The sequence below is a fragment of the Arvicanthis niloticus genome, chromosome 26, assembly GCF_011762505.2.
Source record: "Arvicanthis niloticus isolate mArvNil1 chromosome 26, mArvNil1.pat.X, whole genome shotgun sequence".
Lineage (NCBI taxonomy): Eukaryota > Metazoa > Chordata > Mammalia > Rodentia > Muridae > Arvicanthis > Arvicanthis niloticus.
In genome coordinates, this window is record NC_133434.1 from 10,655,901 (window position 1) to 10,672,455 (window position 16,555).

The following is a 16,555-nucleotide window of genomic DNA, read 5'->3' on the forward strand; positions in this document are numbered from 1 at the left end:
AAACAAGCTTACAATATGGTCTACTGTGTTTCCAACCTGAGAAAGGAAGGGAATCTAAGGAAAGATTTAGCAGGCCATACATCTTATAGTTAATTAATTACAGTCTATGTTTATTTGGCACTTACAAAAGAGGATGTTGCCTGCTTCTCTTCCACAGAGAACCTCTCCTTTATGCTCTGAGGAGGCCCTGTGAGCACGTACCAGCAAGGACGCCACACATACATGGAAGCGCTGACTGACCACGGCCACCTACCCTAGTGGCCGCAGCTCTTTCCTTTCTGCTTTCAAGCCTACCGTGCTGCTAGTTTATGTATAGAACTCAACATCAATAGGAGTGAATCCAGCCAGCAAATAACGAGAATACTTGAACACAAAGTTTATTTAAAGATAAAACACATTAAAAAGTATTTGGTTGATCTGTAAAAAGTGGAAGAACTGGGCTTTGAGGGTCGGGATGGGCTGGGTGATGTTCTCCAGGTCTGCAAACATTAACTCCAGTGACTGAAGTTGCCATGGTAAGGTGGAGGCCACAGCAGGAGGGGGAGGAGCTAAGCATGAGCTGAGAGCAGTATTGGAGAGGGCTCCACAGGGTCGCAGCTTTTAATTCAAAGTCACTGCGATAGCCTTGTCTGTAACCACGGGCGATCCAGAAACAGCACAGGACAGACTGACTTTTCTGACCAGATTTCCCATCAGACTGCTGTAACCAGAGCTTTCCCTTACTGGCTTTTGGCCTGAACCAAGGTTCCCAGTGCCAGCTGTTTGGCATTTAGGGTAAAAGCATGCTCTCCTCCCGTTGGCTTTCAGAAGCCACTACTGCTTACTGTGGAAGAGGAGCCGGGCATGTTGGTGTCCTCCAGATCTGACTGCTGGAGAAAGGTGGTATGAGTTTGAGAGGATGTTTTGACTTGGGGACACACACTTTTATACCTACAGGGACTGAAGGAAGCACCCTGAGTTCATTATGAGGTTGCACCTGATTTATACACAAAGTGCCACAGTGAAATCTGGGTCATGATGAGAAGAAGTGTCCAGACTTGAAGTCCCACTGAAGAGTTAGAGGCTGTGGACAGAACAGAGCAGACCCAGGTCATGTCAGTTCAACAGGGTTCCAACCTAGCGAGCAGCACTCACAAACAAGGGAATTTCTCAGGGAAAGGGAGAAATTCAAATGGCCCAGATTAACAAAGCAAAAAAGCAAATTAATCCAACCTTTAAGAGAGCCCTATGCACCTCAGAAAGAGATCTGGGAAATCAGGTGCCGAAGTGATTGGCTTTCTGTCTGCTTGGTTCTATTTTCTGGAGCTCATGGGTCCTCCTGCCTCAACCTTCTAATGGCTGGGATTGCAGGTATGTCCCACCATGTCCAACTAATACTACCAACCTAGCACAAGAGGACTTGGGATTTATGGCCAACATAGCCTTTAAATTACTAAATCAATTTTGTCTTAATTGCCCACTTCTTTTAGATGAAAGACCAGGGACCCAAGAAGGTTTTGTTTTTTTTTTTTTTCGTGGTTACTGGGGCTGCTTTGGTGTTTCCCTCTCTTTCTGGGATTCTCTGGGATCTCCACAGGCAAGAAGCTAACTGGGCTCCAGTGAGCTTCTTCTTGTGGGTAGGTAAGGAGCTTCCTTGGTCACTTAGCTGCCTGTCCCTTTCAGGAGAAACCCACCTCTGCAGCTCCTTCCGTCTTCTTGCAGGGATCCGGTCACACAGCTGCACAGAGGCCCGTCGACTCGGCTGGTACAGATCTGCTCACAGCCGCCATTGTCTTCACACCAGTCCAGCCCTGAAAATGGGGATGTGGGAGACTTACTGACAGAAATAGCAAGGCTGCAGCCCGTGATCAAGGCGGAGGAGGGGCTTCAAAGAGAGGGAAGAAGAAAGAGTTATCAAAAGCCAATGAAAAGGTTTTTCTGGAAGACACAGGCAGTCAGCTCATACCCACGTCTCTCGTGACTCCGCCTCATGATGGATGCACATCACAAGGGAGGCACACTTGAGCCCCGAACTCCCACTGTCTTGGTAATCTATAGTGTGTTTTGAGGAACATACATACTTTTTCTCCTAATGGGTCCCACTGAAATGATCTGTTCTTTGTGCTCTTTTGAATAATCTGTGGCGATCCTGGAATTTTGTGGGCAATTCTGAAAGACAGAACACCAGAGGGAGATTTCACACAATTAAGCTGATAACTTATTCCCCACCATGTTTCCACCTCCAAGAGAGACAGCGGCTTCGGCCTCCAGCGTTATTGCTGCTCAGATTAATTAGAACCAATGCATTCTTGATCATCCAGCCCATTGGGACTCTGGGCTTTATGTCAAGCAGAATTAAATATACTCTCCACACTAGAATGAGATTCAAAGAGGCTGGCTCTATGCTCAGGAATGAAAACTGTTGGATCTCCTCTGATACTAATGTATGCGGCACCATCTGTAAGTAGCTCTGGTCATAATTCACATCTTGCTTCTGTAAACATGGTGTAAGCATCAAGATGGACTTCAAAAGACTAGAAATGAGACTTTAGGGCAATACAATCCCGAGGACATAGCCACTCATGATGAGGACGTCAGTCTGGCATAGAGGAGACGACAGCTTCAGCCGTCCGCAGCCCCACCCAGTTCCAGACTATCAGACCCTAGTGCAAAGCTGATTAACTGTGAGTATGTGAATACATAGTACTTCGAGTTTGAGAGCCAACATAGCACAGGCTATTTAATTCAGCACGCATGACTCAGTATACCCCTTGAGACTATTGTGATGCCCCTTACCTGAGCCAATCTTATCTGTTCAGGGTATAGACATTCTTGGAGACATTTTCAAGGTGTTCCAACAGTAGAACAAACATCACTGGCATTCAGAGGCCCATAATGCTGTTATGTTAGCATCTACACTGCACAGCTCAGCTCTCCTACCCACTTACTCCATCCGAGACACCAGTGGCTCCACGGTGCATTGTCTAGTGTGAAGTCAACGGCCTTGTGGCATGTCAGAGACTGACTACCTGGGCATCATTCCACTATACTCCCTTCTCCAAATACGACCACCCACCCCCAAGTGAGTTTGGAGGACGCCATTGTGGACGACTGGTGTCCACAGTCACCATGGAGGGGCAAGAGCAAGGCTGGGCGCTTGGCTTTTTCACACTTACAATCTTGCAAGAATATTTCTCTGAGTCACAGAGGGACACTGCGCAGTGGAGATGAACTTCATCGTAGTCTCCGATGAATTTGAAGACGGTGACATGGAAACGACAGGTTAGGGACACTCCGTTCTCCTCAATGCCAATGGTGTTGTCTTTGATGTTCTGACACCTATTCGAGGAAGGAAAAATCGATGGAATCCTAGCCTTCTTTTTATTCTCTTAGAGGCTAACCCTCGCCTTCAGATCAAGTGTCTACATTTCACATGGAACCGCTGTAAACGCTAAAAGCGACTTCGCCTTCGGAAGTGACCTCTGGATGACTTCGGTGCACTCTTTACTATCACCCCCTCCAATTTTCGACGTTTGTGTAGGGACATCAGCTGCCACCTTGAATTGTTATCCGAACTGCTACTGCCAATGAGATGTCTGTGGGGACCACTCTCAATTTCCCCACACTTCAGGATCCCAGCCCGCCCCCTCACCGCGCTGTGTTCTACAGAGGACGATTTAACAGACACATGTCCTACGTCCTCAGTTCTCCTCAGTTAATTATCGGAGTTGGCAGGGGCCCTGATTCAGACCCCGTGGGGACTCTTCCCACACTAAAGTAGGAAGGAGCTGGAGAAAAGGCGGAGCAGGATGGATATGTCCCAGGGATTGTTTTGGTGGAGGGGAACCACCTCTTTCCCACCTCCCTGCCTTCCTGTCATCTAGCCAATACTCGGTTCCCACCAGCAGCAAATCCCCCAGGTTGGTTGTTTTGCTTTGACAACCATTTAAAACTTCTCCACTGTAGTCTCCTTTGTTCATATTTTCTCACCATGCTTTCCCCACTGGAAGACCTTTCTGTTCTGCTTTCTTGGGCTCCGATCAATAGCATCTACCTCCATATAAATATCGCTTATAGTCACGTCCAAACCAGGCACAAGTAACATTTCCTAGATTTGACAACTGCACCCTGCCGAGTTTCTTCAGTCTAGGAATCAAGTCGTAATCACCACTGTGGCTCCAGCCCACTACACTGCATATTTGAAAATCATTTCTGGATAGATGAGTGAGGGAAGGAAGGAAAAAAGGAAGGAAGGGAGGGAGGGAGGGAGGGAGGGAGGGAGGAAGGAAGGAAGGAAGGAAGGAAGGAAGGAAGGAAGGAAGGAGCTGTGGCCACTATGAGTCCACGGAAACCGAAAGACTTTTTACGTGATAATGATTTTAAAAGGTGCCTCTTTTTCTGTTTGTTTTTTTTTTTTTTCCCCCAAGCCCACAGGATTAAATAGCTCAGCAATAAGGAAAATTAAAAATTGAAGTTATCCTTCAGCATTCCCACACCTATTAGTTTTTGTAATTAGACAAAACCCAACTTGCTTCTCAAAGCAATAGTCTCTTAAACACTTTGAAAGGAAAAACTAAGCGTGCCAGCTTCCCTCGTCATTATTATTCATTTGGAGGGGCTAAATCAGCTCAAAGATTTTTCAGTCTCCCAATCTTCATAGGGACCTTCCCTCTTTAGCCAGGCCCCCACCTCTCTCTCATGTGGATGACATAAAGTTTAGCTATCAGACAATCCAGCAACAGAGCTGAAGAGAGCAGAGATACCTGTCTGGATGCCTTTCTTAAAGCGAGCAAACAAGCCAAGTGCATTGATTGACACTTGTCCTTTTCCTGTCTGGGCACTGGAACAGAAGGGAGACATTGCCTGGGTCCCCAGATTACTGGGCTGGTGGCAGAAGCTGGTATTGCCTCTGCCCTCCACATAGCTGGGGAGGGACAACTGCCCCCCCCCCACACACACACCCTCCGTGTGTGAGGGGCTCCATTTTGCTGCGTATTGCTTCATCTCGGCATGCTCTCCCATGGGTTCATGGTGGGAGGGGGACAAGACGCACACACCTCTAGTAAAGGTTAGAAGAACTGATGGATTCTAGTTCTCTCTGAGGATGAAGTAATTTCCCACATAACAACGGTTTAATTTGAAGGCCTTTATTTAGACAGACCCAGGGGTAAGCTGAGATTTATGAACACGATTGCTGGCTTGCTCTCCCTCACTGGGTCAAGCCCATTAAATACTATTTTTAAAATGCTAAATACCACCTCGTCCTTCAAAGGAGACCCGAACATTGTCATTTGGGTTGGTAGCTGTAGAACGGCTCATGTCTTAGGTCTTTTATTTTGATACAAGAATTTTGGAAGGGGAGGAGAGAAAATGGCTTTGTTAATACCATCTTCAAGGACTGAGGTAGTTTCCAAGTGTCTCCTCCCTCTGCCTCTTGGAGGGCTGACCATGTATTCAGAAGGATGAAGGCTTTAGTGAAATCGTTGCTGAGAAACTCCATAACACACCTGGATGGTGTGCCAGATGTCACCGGGGCATTTAGGTCACTTCTCTGTCTCTTGCTGTTTGATAGCCTTAGGTGATCTCCGCCTAGCTTCTCTGAGGTTGTGTCATCAACAAAGCAGTGGCTATTCATAACTTTCCTGGAGCCATGCCCCTCTTCTCTCAGAGCACATATTCCCTTTCCTGCACCCACAAAGCTCACAGCAGCATCTGGAGCATCACTGGTCAATCACAGAGGAAGATGCGACCAGAAAAGTTCAATGGTGACTTCTCCCAGCAAGGGTGATTGATCCAAGATGGATGAATCACCTGCCCTTCCTGGGGGTCTGAACTCAGATTACATGTGCTCTGTTCTTAGTGATAATCAGGCCCGAGTGTAAGGCCAGTATTGACAGCAGCTGACTAGGCACTTCAGTGACCTAGAGGGACAGATGAATAAAGGCAGAACAGGAAAGCTTGGCATCTCCGAGAATCCAGACATCCCTGAAATTCACCCACATTTGTGATTGAGTTTGGGACCGACAGCTACATCCCTTTTAAATTTTCATATAAGTTTAATAACATTGGCTTCTACCAGTTACGATAGAAAACAAACAAACAAACAGACTCTGACTAATGTAGCCATCCAAATTAAGAAGCCTTGAACTGGGTGACAAAACCATCGGAGAGTCAGATAGATGAGGGTGATGTGCTCATCATTAGTACACCCTTCTGCTGTTGTACTAAAATGTCACTGCTTTCCACGTTTAAGGCAAGTACACTTCTTTGCATATGTATGCCATGATAGTAAAACAAATTATTAGAAAATGTGTTAGCGTGTGGGTAAATTGCCTGCAATGTTTTTATTCATTCTTGTTGTTTAGTCTTCTCATTCATTAGTTGAATAAATTTCAGTGTGCAAGCATCTTTCAGGAAATAGATGAGGGGGTCGGCATATGATAACGGGTATAAAAAAGATTGATGAGCCTAAGAAACTCATCAATGCCCAGCCCCACTTTCTACAGTTTTGGTTATTTACATTCAAGCCCAGTGTCAGACGGAAAAAACTCAGAAATAATTTATCAGGTTTGAAATTGTATGCTGTTCCTATGATCTCGTGAAGCCCTGCTCCAGCCAGCCAGGAGGTAAGCCATTCCTTTGTCTAACCTGTCTGCCCTGTATATGTTACTTACCCACTAGTCACGCAGTAGCTGTCTCAGATACTCCTCATATCGACTGTTGAGTGCGCTAGCAATCTGGACATAGTAGCCTGAAGCTGAGTCCCAGGACTGACATCATCCACCTAGCTCCTCCCATCGTGTCAGCACCGTGTCCCTCAAATCATCTCCATAAGATGCACTGTAGTAAGATGTCTTGACAGAGACTATGCTCACACGGGCTTTTATTAGACTATATTGTTTCAATAGCTCCGTTTAATTATTGGTTATGATTATTTGAGTTTTTTTGTGGTTTTTTGGTGGTTATGATTATTAATCCCTTATCGTGCCTAGTTTACAAGTTAAACTTTATTATGTAAATAGTATGTATACACAGGAGAAAATGTAGGTTGTTCAGAACTATCTACGGCTGCAGGGTAGTCACTGGGAGTCTTGGAATGTGTCCCCTCTCAGATAAGGGGAACCAGAGTATTCTAATTTCTTTTGCTGTTGTTTCCTACATTACTGCTGTTGTTTGTTGTTGGTACTGGGAGCTTATCCCAGAGCCTTAGCACATGCTGGGAGAGAGCTCTGCCACTCAGCTCTCTCCCTAGTCCCCTCATTCTTTTTCTTCTTCCCACATCTGGCCCAATCCTTGACCTTCAGCTACTCCCACTAGACCTTTCATTTTTGGAATACCAGATTCCTCTCCAGTTGACGGTTGAAGCAGGCAGGACAGAATCCCTTCTTTAAAGCATCATATGGTAAGTGACCTATGACAGGGGATCTGCCACTAACTTTCGTGACTTTAGACAAGTTGCTGGATCGTATACAGTCTACCTCCCAGGGTATCAGAATGAGATAAATCTGCCGATACAAAAGGCTGATTCTTTGTGTGTCAACAAAGGTTAATGCCCATTCCCACTTTTTTTTTTTTTTTTTTTTTTTTTTTTTTTTTTTTTTTTTTTTTTTTAGTATAGAATGGAGTTCATTAAGGGCATGGAGAGGGGAGTTAAGAGGGTAGTAGGGGCAGAGAAAAGCAGAGAGAGAGAGAGAGAGAGAGACAGAGAGAGAGACAGAGAGAGAGACAGAGAGAGAGAGAGAGACAGAGAGAGACAGAGAGAGAGAGAGGAGGAGAATGGGGAAGGGGCGCTGGGACAGAGTGGGAGCAAGAAGGCAAGAGGCCAAGAGATCAAGAGCCCATTCCCAAAAAAGACAATTCGGAAAATGTTACACTAAAGGTTGAGAGTCTACTGTCAATGGCGAGGTTGCCATGGCCACTTACCCTCCTTCGATGATGAAGTACCGAAGCTTGTCATTGCTGTCTCGGGAGGGGGTGGCGTAGCATTTGTTGAGTGTGAGGATCAAGTGCGTGGAGTCGGCTCCAACCACAAAGACCCCCACATAGAGCACGTCCCGAGTCGTCAGCACTACTTCCCCCTGGCGGTAAGGGTGTTTGTAGGAAGCATTTTTATAGAGTGCCATCTTGGTGGTGAAGCTGCCCTCCTGTGTTGGCACTGTCAGGTTGATGACACTAACAAAGGAAGAATCATATATAAGACAAGGAACCAAAACAATAAATAAAATAAAATAAAATTGAAAAAAAAATCACAATGTTATTTATTCAATTAACTGCCGTTTTTCAAGCTACAGTGTAGAGAGAAGATATAGCATGCAGTCCTCAAGTCTAAGGCTGCCTTATCTAATTTGGTCCCTACATGGGGCAATTTACATTTAAATGAAATTAAATAAAATTAAAAAAAATTCAATTTATCAGTCCCCTGAGCCAAATTTCAAACACTCATTGGTCACAGGTAGTTACTGTATCACATAATTCAGAAACCAAACCTTCTGGTCATTAGCCTGGAGCATTTTGTTTCCAGAAACATGAATTGTATTTTCCCCGCTGCTTCAAAGACAGATGCTAGCTATTCTGAGGCTGCTAACCTTAGCTGTCAAGAAGAGAGAAAGCAGGAGAGCGGCCCATGAAATTCTTTACCTTAGCATAGGCTTCACGACAGAGTCTAAGGAGATCTTGATATCTAGCTCGTAAGCGCATGAAAATTCCACATTGATCGTGCGGTCCCTTGTGATGATATTGCCGGTGTTGTTGGCACTTTCGATCCAGATTGTGTTTTTATACATGATATGAGTGCCATTGGACTGAAGATCAAGGGGAGGTCAGAAATCATTAAACACGGAAGTATGCGGTTAGCATTTAAAATCCATCTCCCGGAATTATAGAGAAATGGCTTCGTTCCATACCAAACCCAGAGGCTAGAATACATCAGCATGGAACCAGCCTCCGTACCAACTCAGGGAAAGAAGTGTTGCCACAGATATGAGCAGTGCCCTTCAGACGATAACCTTGAATACCCAAAGAGGACAGATTTTGTGTCCCTCTGAATTCCAACTACAATCAGACATCTGCTGGAACTTGGGCCAGAGAAGGCATGAGATGCCGGCAATGCCAGGCGAGCATAAACTGAATCCAAAAATTCATTTTCAGTCTTTAACTTGAAATCTCCCTTCTAACAAACCTTTTACCAGATACATGGACAAGTACCAACTGAACGATTGAGTTTCACCTTTATCAATTCTCCCTCTGAGAAGAGTACTAATGAACACAGGTGTAGTCTTTATTACATTCCAGGAAGGGACAAGATGCTTAACTGAATCAAATCCTGGAAACGGTGACCTTGGGGTCTTTTGGTATTTATACATCCAACTCTTTTCTTCACCTAATACCCATAGGACCTAAAATAGCTGGGTGAGGCCCTACTTACCTAGGAAGATACTAGAAGCATAAGAGAGCGGGCCGAAGTCTTACAATAGAGAACAAAGGACGGCAGTGGGCATTGCAAACCAACGAAGCAGATGTACCACTTAGAATGCTTTTTTGTTCACTCAACCACTCAGCCCCAAATGATGATTGGCCTTCCTGCCTTTGATCTTTTCATATTCTTTCTCTTTCTCTGCCATTCATCAGTGAGTGTACTTCTAAGCAGACTACCCTGGCTTTAAGGATGATCAATGCACAACTCTAATACCCGAGCCCAGCGCTCCTTCCGGGGCCCCTCTTCTCACCTGCACGACGTTCCCACAGTTCCCTTTGGTGTTGTTGATCTGAAAGGAGATAAAATCCTCGCCCTCGATGCCAGAGCACTGTCTGTCATTGATTCTCACACCCTCTCTCTCAAAGCCCAGCTGGAAGAGCTTGCACTTAGATATGGACACTTCCATCTGGGCTGCCTTGCAGGTCACCTCTGCGTCGATGATGTCATGGGAATCTGTGGAAAGAGGGGGACAAGCCTGTCAGCGGGAGAGTGTCATCTTGCTGGAGGGGTGAGCTGGGCCACCCATGGCCATGTTTCTTTAGAGGCAGGAAACAAATCTCCACTCAGAGGCTGCAAGCATTTCTAATTAAGCTTTGATGGCACCAAATGAGTACATGAATTCATTCAAAGCAATAACTTGGGCGCTGGCGGAGGTTTATTAAAAAGATAAAATGTTAATAAAGTACCTTTTGTCTTTTCTGGAGAAACCCAGGCCTTCCTCCCACACACGCTGGTGGCAGGTACTTTTGTGTAAGTGACACACAGAACCTGTCACAATGTGGTCTAGCTGGGGACCAGATGCCCCAGGAAGATCTGGCCCGACCCTACCACACCCACCCTGGCTGAGCCCAGCTCATGAGAACTTAGTGAGTCCTGGTGAACACCAGCTGAGGCCTCATTCTCTGTAATAAGCACTATAGAAATAAAGAAAACTATTTTCATGTGCCTAGATGAGGTACATTGTCCCCTCCTGTGAGACATTCTAGTCCATTGAGCTTTTGTCATAAGTGATGCTAATTTTAGTATATGATTATGGGCTACTTGGTTTGGAAAGGGTCATGGAGCCAAAAGACAGGGCCCTTCCCCTTTAAGCTGACGTCCAATTGGGCTGAGCTGAAGGCAATGCCATGTCTAACCCTGGGGGAGCTAAGGTTAGGAACAAGAGAAGTGCGAGGTAGCCGCTGTTCACGTCAAACATTTCAGCTCTGTCTCTAGGAACAAAAATCTTCGGGCCAGATAAAGCTGGCTTGAAGTCAGTCTTAAGGCACCTGGCACTCTCCTCCCATCTCCTTCTTGTTGGTGTCAAAGCACTTTGCTTATCTGGGAGTCAGAAAGACCACTTCGGGTCTCTCTGATGTTGCTTGACCTCACGTGGGACTGTTTGATTCTATTCACATTTGTGTGTTTTAGTCTACTGAAGAAAATGATGTAGCTACTCCAAGATGAACACCAGCCTACGCTGAGGCTGCCCAGTTGTTTCCTGGCTCTTGAAAGCTTTGCTTTTGGGTTTCTAACAGAGTGGGGATCGTACACAGCTCCTTCTCTGGCACCTCCCTCAATAAGCTTCCTCCCAATGGGCCTCCTGAGTGGAGATGCACTAGTCACTCACTGTTTCCATAGGGGGGCGGCTCAATGCAGCCACATAATTCTCCTCCGTTGTCCAGCTCGCAGGTCCTGTTGGGACAGTCCGCCCCCACACAGGGGTCTTCAACCACTCCTGCTAAAAAGGAAAACACGGAAACACACTCAGTTTGATTTTCACACCTACACACAGTGGCACCGGGTTACACTCGATTTGGCACAGTTCACTTGGGAATGGTCAGGTAGGCTCCTGCAAGCTGACAGACAGTGTGACCTCTAAACCCTAATGACCAGTAGTGATAATTGGGCGTTTCCTATGGCTCTGCCCTATGCTTCGAACTTTAACTGAATTAGCATGATTGCCTCTCACAAATGCTTCCCAAGATGAGAAACTCAGTTCCACAGCTAAAACCTGCCCAAGGCCATCCAGGAAGGCACGTTGTAGAAATAAAATACAGACCTTTATCTACCAAGTAATTCTGTAATTTCTGCACCTACCCTACCACATCACAGTTAATGTGCCCAACACACGACATTGTATCTAACATGTTTTGTATATAATTACTTGAATTTTCGGTATTTATAGACAAGTCACACTCAAATGATTCATGTTTCCAGCACCCAGGCATCTCAATATTTGTTAATAACAGAATTAATTTGTTAATGACGGATTACAAATATTTGTTAATAACAAAAACTTAGGACTGCTAAGATCTCAGAGGGGGTCTTCCTATTGAGACTTTTATTATTATTATTATTATTATTATTATTATTATTATTATTATTCATGGTGCGCCTTCCCTATAAATATCTACTTAACTTTATAAATTAGGCATATCATATATAATTCTCTGATTCAATCAACAGTACCATTTTGCTGAAAGGAAAAAAAGAATAGAGGTAACGTGTAAGCTTCGAGGATGTAAAACACCATTGTGTTGTCATGAACAGTTTTCCTGGGACAGATGACTCTTCCTGCAAGAGATTCAACACTATTGGATACTCAGTAACCAAGAACATTCCCTCAGACTGGTTCTCAACTTTCCTAACCCGTCAACCTTTTAATACAGTTCCTCATGTTGTCATGACTCCCCCAAACCATAAAATTATTTCACTGCCTCTTCATAACTGCACTTTGCGACTGTTATGAATCGTAACATAAATATCTCATATGCAGGATATCTAATATGTGACCCTCCCAAAGGTGCCCCAACCCACAGGTTGAGAACTGTGGCTTGAAGAGATTCATTTCTTTACCGGGTGACTCTCCTTCCATCCAAGAGAGAACACGCTGTAGCCTTTTTGCTAAGGAAACACTTGCTTGTCATGAGCCAAGGTTTCGTCGAGAGTTTTTATGGGGCTTCGAAAGGTCACACAGGTTACTTACAAGAAACAAGATCAGAAGATCAACCGTATATGATGTAGTGATTAATAGCAAGACACTGGGTGCTTTAAAACTACTAAGCAAGTATATTTTTTCAATGATTTCACCGTAGACACATACAAAAGCAAGGTTAATAACAAAACTCAGGGGCTGGAGAGATAGCTCAACAGTTGAGGGCGTTTGCTGCTCTTTCAGGGGACCAGGTTTGCTTCTCAGAACCCATATGATTGCTCACAACGGTCTGAAACCCTAGGTGGGGAGAATTCCGTTCACTCTTATGTCTTCTTTAGACACCAGACACACACGTGGTGCGCATAAATATATACAGATAAATACTCACACGTAAGATAAAAATAAAGAACTCTTTTTAAAAATGCAGCCTTTACTACCCACACCTTGTTCAACGTGGCTGTTGAGCACGTATAGTGAGTAACTAATTGTCCATGGTGAGGGTACAGAAATGGTTCTGACTCATGCCATAATTTCTAGAAAGACGAATGAGATAAGCCATTGGCATCATTTAAATATATTTATTTTTGAAAAGGCTTTCCTTTAAAAAAAAGATTTATTTATTTATTTATGTATTTATTTATTTTATGTATATGAGTACACCGTCCCTGTCTTCAGACACACCAGAAGAGGGCATCGGATCCCATTACAGATGGTTGTGAGCCACCATGTGGTTGCTGGGAATTGAACTCAGGACCTGTGGGAGAGCAGCCAGTGCTCTTAAGCACTGAACCATCTTTCCAGCCCCAGGCTTCCTGATCTTAAGACCCTTTCACTACTCACGCAATGAGTTCCTTGTGTGGCACAGGAAGAACACAGAGGGCCGTCAGCAAGCGGTGTCAGAGCTAATACAATAGACAGTGGCCAAAGAGGGCGGAAACTGTGAAGAGTTTAAGGCCCATGGGAAGAGTGCATCCCAAAATATGGAAGTCCATTTCTCATTTGACACACAAGGTATAAATACCCTCTGACAGAAAAGCGTGTGTGTGTATGTGTGTGTGTGTGTGTGTACAGATATATCGAGACAGATTTCACAAGTTCAAACACTTGACTTTAACATTCTTTAAGATGTGTTTCTTATGAACACAGCAGAGTAAAATATTAGTTACCAAGCAGATTTCCAACAGACTAGTAATTTTCTTAACAGTTTTCGAAATTACCAAATGTATATTAGAATCAACTACACCATTTATCCTGTTTAGGTTCTGAACTGAGTGTCCGTCCACACTTAATGATATTTACTCTATGGATTCACCAGTGTGTATCTGTGGTTTGGGAATGATCCTGGACACACACTGGCTCTTAGATGCACACAGGACTGGTAGTGTCTGTCTAGCTACAGACACATTCTGTCGGTCACACTATCATACTGTACGGGCACACATATACATAGTACCCACTTATATGTGTCGCCTATACATTAAATTTAATTCACTTATTTAACTGACACATTAAAAAGGTAAACACATTGCATAGTGGAAATACTATATGCACTGAAGTTTCTCAGTGCAGAAAGCAGTGCATGAACTACAAGTTCTTACTTCATCTAGTTTAACGTATGGACCCTATAGACATCCACCCACAGCCTCCTTTGAAGCCAGGTGGAGCCAGCTCAATCCAGCTCCTCTGGCCACTTGCAATTTCCCTTTTTGATATAGAAGTCATGGTGGAGCTGAGTTGAGAAGTAAAGCAGCCAGGAGTCCCAGGCTAACTATGTCCTTCCACGAAGTCAGTTAACAGATGCTTCCCAGAGCCAGAGGCTCTCATTAGCTTGCTCTTCAGATTCTGTCACTGGACAAGGGCTACAGGTGGGTCGGGCTCCCCTGGAAACGCCCCCTCTTTGAATCTCAGGGACAGGTTACAGCCCTCCCCCCTCCACCCCATGGAGCAGATGGGTAAGTAAATATGGGGTGGACCTGGCCTCAGACAATGCTACCCTCTACGGCACCCACAGAAATAAAAGAATTCTCTTACAGCAATTCTCTTTCTCAATCCACTCAGTGCTGAGGATGCCAAAGGAGCGGCAGGCCTCCCCGTAGGCAGCCAGGGAGCCACACAGCTGGAACTTCTTGTGGTTGTAGCAGCCGTCCAGGTAGCAGGACTCATAGAAGGGGAGAGGATCAAGGAGCCCGTAGCAGGGCTGAAAGAAGCCCTTCATGTCGGTGAGCTTCAGGCAGTAACCGTCACCCTGCATGGCCTGGATGTGGACATTGTCACACGTGGCTGCGTATTGTGAGAATTGGAGCTCGTTGCAGCTGGGGGCGAGAGGTCTGGTCAGAATAAGTGAAGCAAAACAACAGCCATCTGAGATCCCCCGTAGAAGGTAGAACCACATCTGTCGTACCTGTTGGGCTAGCCCTGAAGTTTATGTAATATGCAGGTATCAATGCTAACTAGAAACATGACCTTAGGAAAGCCAAGTCTCTATCCACTTAAAAATGTCGGACAATGTCTATTGTTCATCACTGGGACAGAGTGCAGATAAAATACCAGAATGGACTAGCAGCCAAAGTGCCACATACCAACAGGTATAATATAACAGCCATTCCTACTTCAATATACTTCATTGATATCATCGACAGCATAACCATTAACAGCATATTACCGGAATAACAATAACGATGCCGGTGGAATTAAAGGCCCTCAAGGAAACCCGGAAGCTTCTAACCAGCTCCAATTTAGCTGAGATCAAAAGCAAAACTTTTGCAAGATTTGCTGTGGGCAGTTGACAAGAGTTCACAGACGGAAAAAGGGAAGAAAGGCAGGAGGAAAACAAAATGATATGAAAACAGAAACGCGGGCGCCTCTGGGAGACTTGAAACTTGCTCATTGGTGGGAAACCCAGAATGGCTTAAATGTCCTGAGAACAGCTGTTCTACCTGTGAGTCACTGAGTGGGGCTGAGGGAGGCAGCTCCAAATTAGGAGTTGGGGGATCTAGTCCTGACTTGGTACTCACAAGAGCTCCTTGCAGACAAGCCACTTAGGATGTTTTTCCAAGTAAAGGAAGATACCCAACAAGATGCTGAGGTCCTTCCCTGTTCTGGGTCGTCTCTGATTCACAGACTAATCTTAACAGATGATCTATTCAGTGTTTGCTTAGGGCAAGGCCAGGTGCTTGGAGCATCCTTTCTATAGCTGGGTACTTGGATGGTATTCGACATATAGGGAATGAAGGGATTGTGGGATCGGGCCATAGTGGAAGCCAAGGATTGTCAGGAAGCAGAAGCATGTTTACAGAGCCAGAAAGGTGCCCACATGATTCCCTAGCCGAGAGAGATTCTAAGTCAAGGTCTTTTGCAATCACTTGTTTAACGATGTCTGTCTCAGCTAGCCAGAGGGGAAGAGGCTGGTAGTTACCTCTATAACCCATGTTTTCAACAAGGCTCCCTTCAGTCACAATAACGTCTGCCTACATCAGCAAAGCCTTGTGGGAAGAGTTTCTTCTGTAACTCTTCATCCTATTCCTAGCAGGGGCTCCTAAGTCTCAGGTAAGATAGCTGGTGACAGCTTCAGGTTCTAACTCTAGGGACACTCTTCTGGGTAGCTGAGAGCAGAATCACTTGATAATTGGGAATCATATCACCTAAACCCAGCTCCTGCCATTGGAAGAATGATTGGGGTCTCTAATGCCCCTAAACTCCTAAGGCTAAACTCAAAGTTCTGCATGACAGGAAGGGGGATGGATGCCAAGGGAAGTGTGCTCCCCATTCACAGCTCGGGTGGACGCGAGGAGACTGGAGCAATGAGTCTGCAGTTTGAACTGCTGGGGTACACGCACCTCTTCTGCATGCCATTGGTCTTCCAGCTCTGGGCCAGCACCACGCTGCTCACCACTGGTTTCCCCCGCAAGGTCACATAGTCGTCAGTCATGTCTCCATTGAAGTTGCCACAGAGGCCACACACTTTGTTCTGCAGTCTCTCACTGATGCTGATTTTAATGACGTTGAAACCATTGTAGTATATCTGGATGTCAGGGCTGGTGTCAATCACTAGAAACCCCTCGCTGCTGTAGATTTTGGTTGCCAATCCAGTTATAAATGGAACGTTTACTTGTGTGCCGTTCACCTATTAGAGCCAGAGAAACAGGAAGTCGTTTGAGAGCTCTACCACAGTTATGCAACTCAGC

General features: G+C 45.2%; 1 protein-coding gene across 2 annotated transcripts in view; it reads right to left on the bottom strand.

Moving 5' to 3' along the window:
- Window positions 1–423: 423 nt before the first annotated feature.
- Tecta (tectorin alpha) overlaps window positions 424–16,555 on the bottom strand; it is a 70,763-nt gene continuing 54,631 nt past the window's right edge. Inside the window, exons 14-23 of one of the 2 annotated variants that reach the window (XM_076924796.1) lie at window positions 16,208–16,494; window positions 14,403–14,683; window positions 11,064–11,174; window positions 9,705–9,907; window positions 8,617–8,780; window positions 7,903–8,151; window positions 3,156–3,318; window positions 2,061–2,148; window positions 1,674–1,790; window positions 424–1,063 (exon numbers count right to left, since the gene is read on the bottom strand). In XM_076924796.1, the coding sequence (XP_076780911.1) occupies window positions 963–1,063; window positions 1,674–1,790; window positions 2,061–2,148; window positions 3,156–3,318; window positions 7,903–8,151; window positions 8,617–8,780; window positions 9,705–9,907; window positions 11,064–11,174; window positions 14,403–14,683; window positions 16,208–16,494 (1,764 nt within the window). In that variant the 3' untranslated portion in view covers window positions 424–962. Of the gene's footprint in view, window positions 1,064–1,673; window positions 1,791–2,060; window positions 2,149–3,155; window positions 3,319–7,902; window positions 8,152–8,616; window positions 8,781–9,704; window positions 9,908–11,063; window positions 11,175–14,402; window positions 14,699–16,207; window positions 16,495–16,555 lie in introns of both variants that reach the window. The other variant, XM_076924797.1, reaches the window with a different exon arrangement.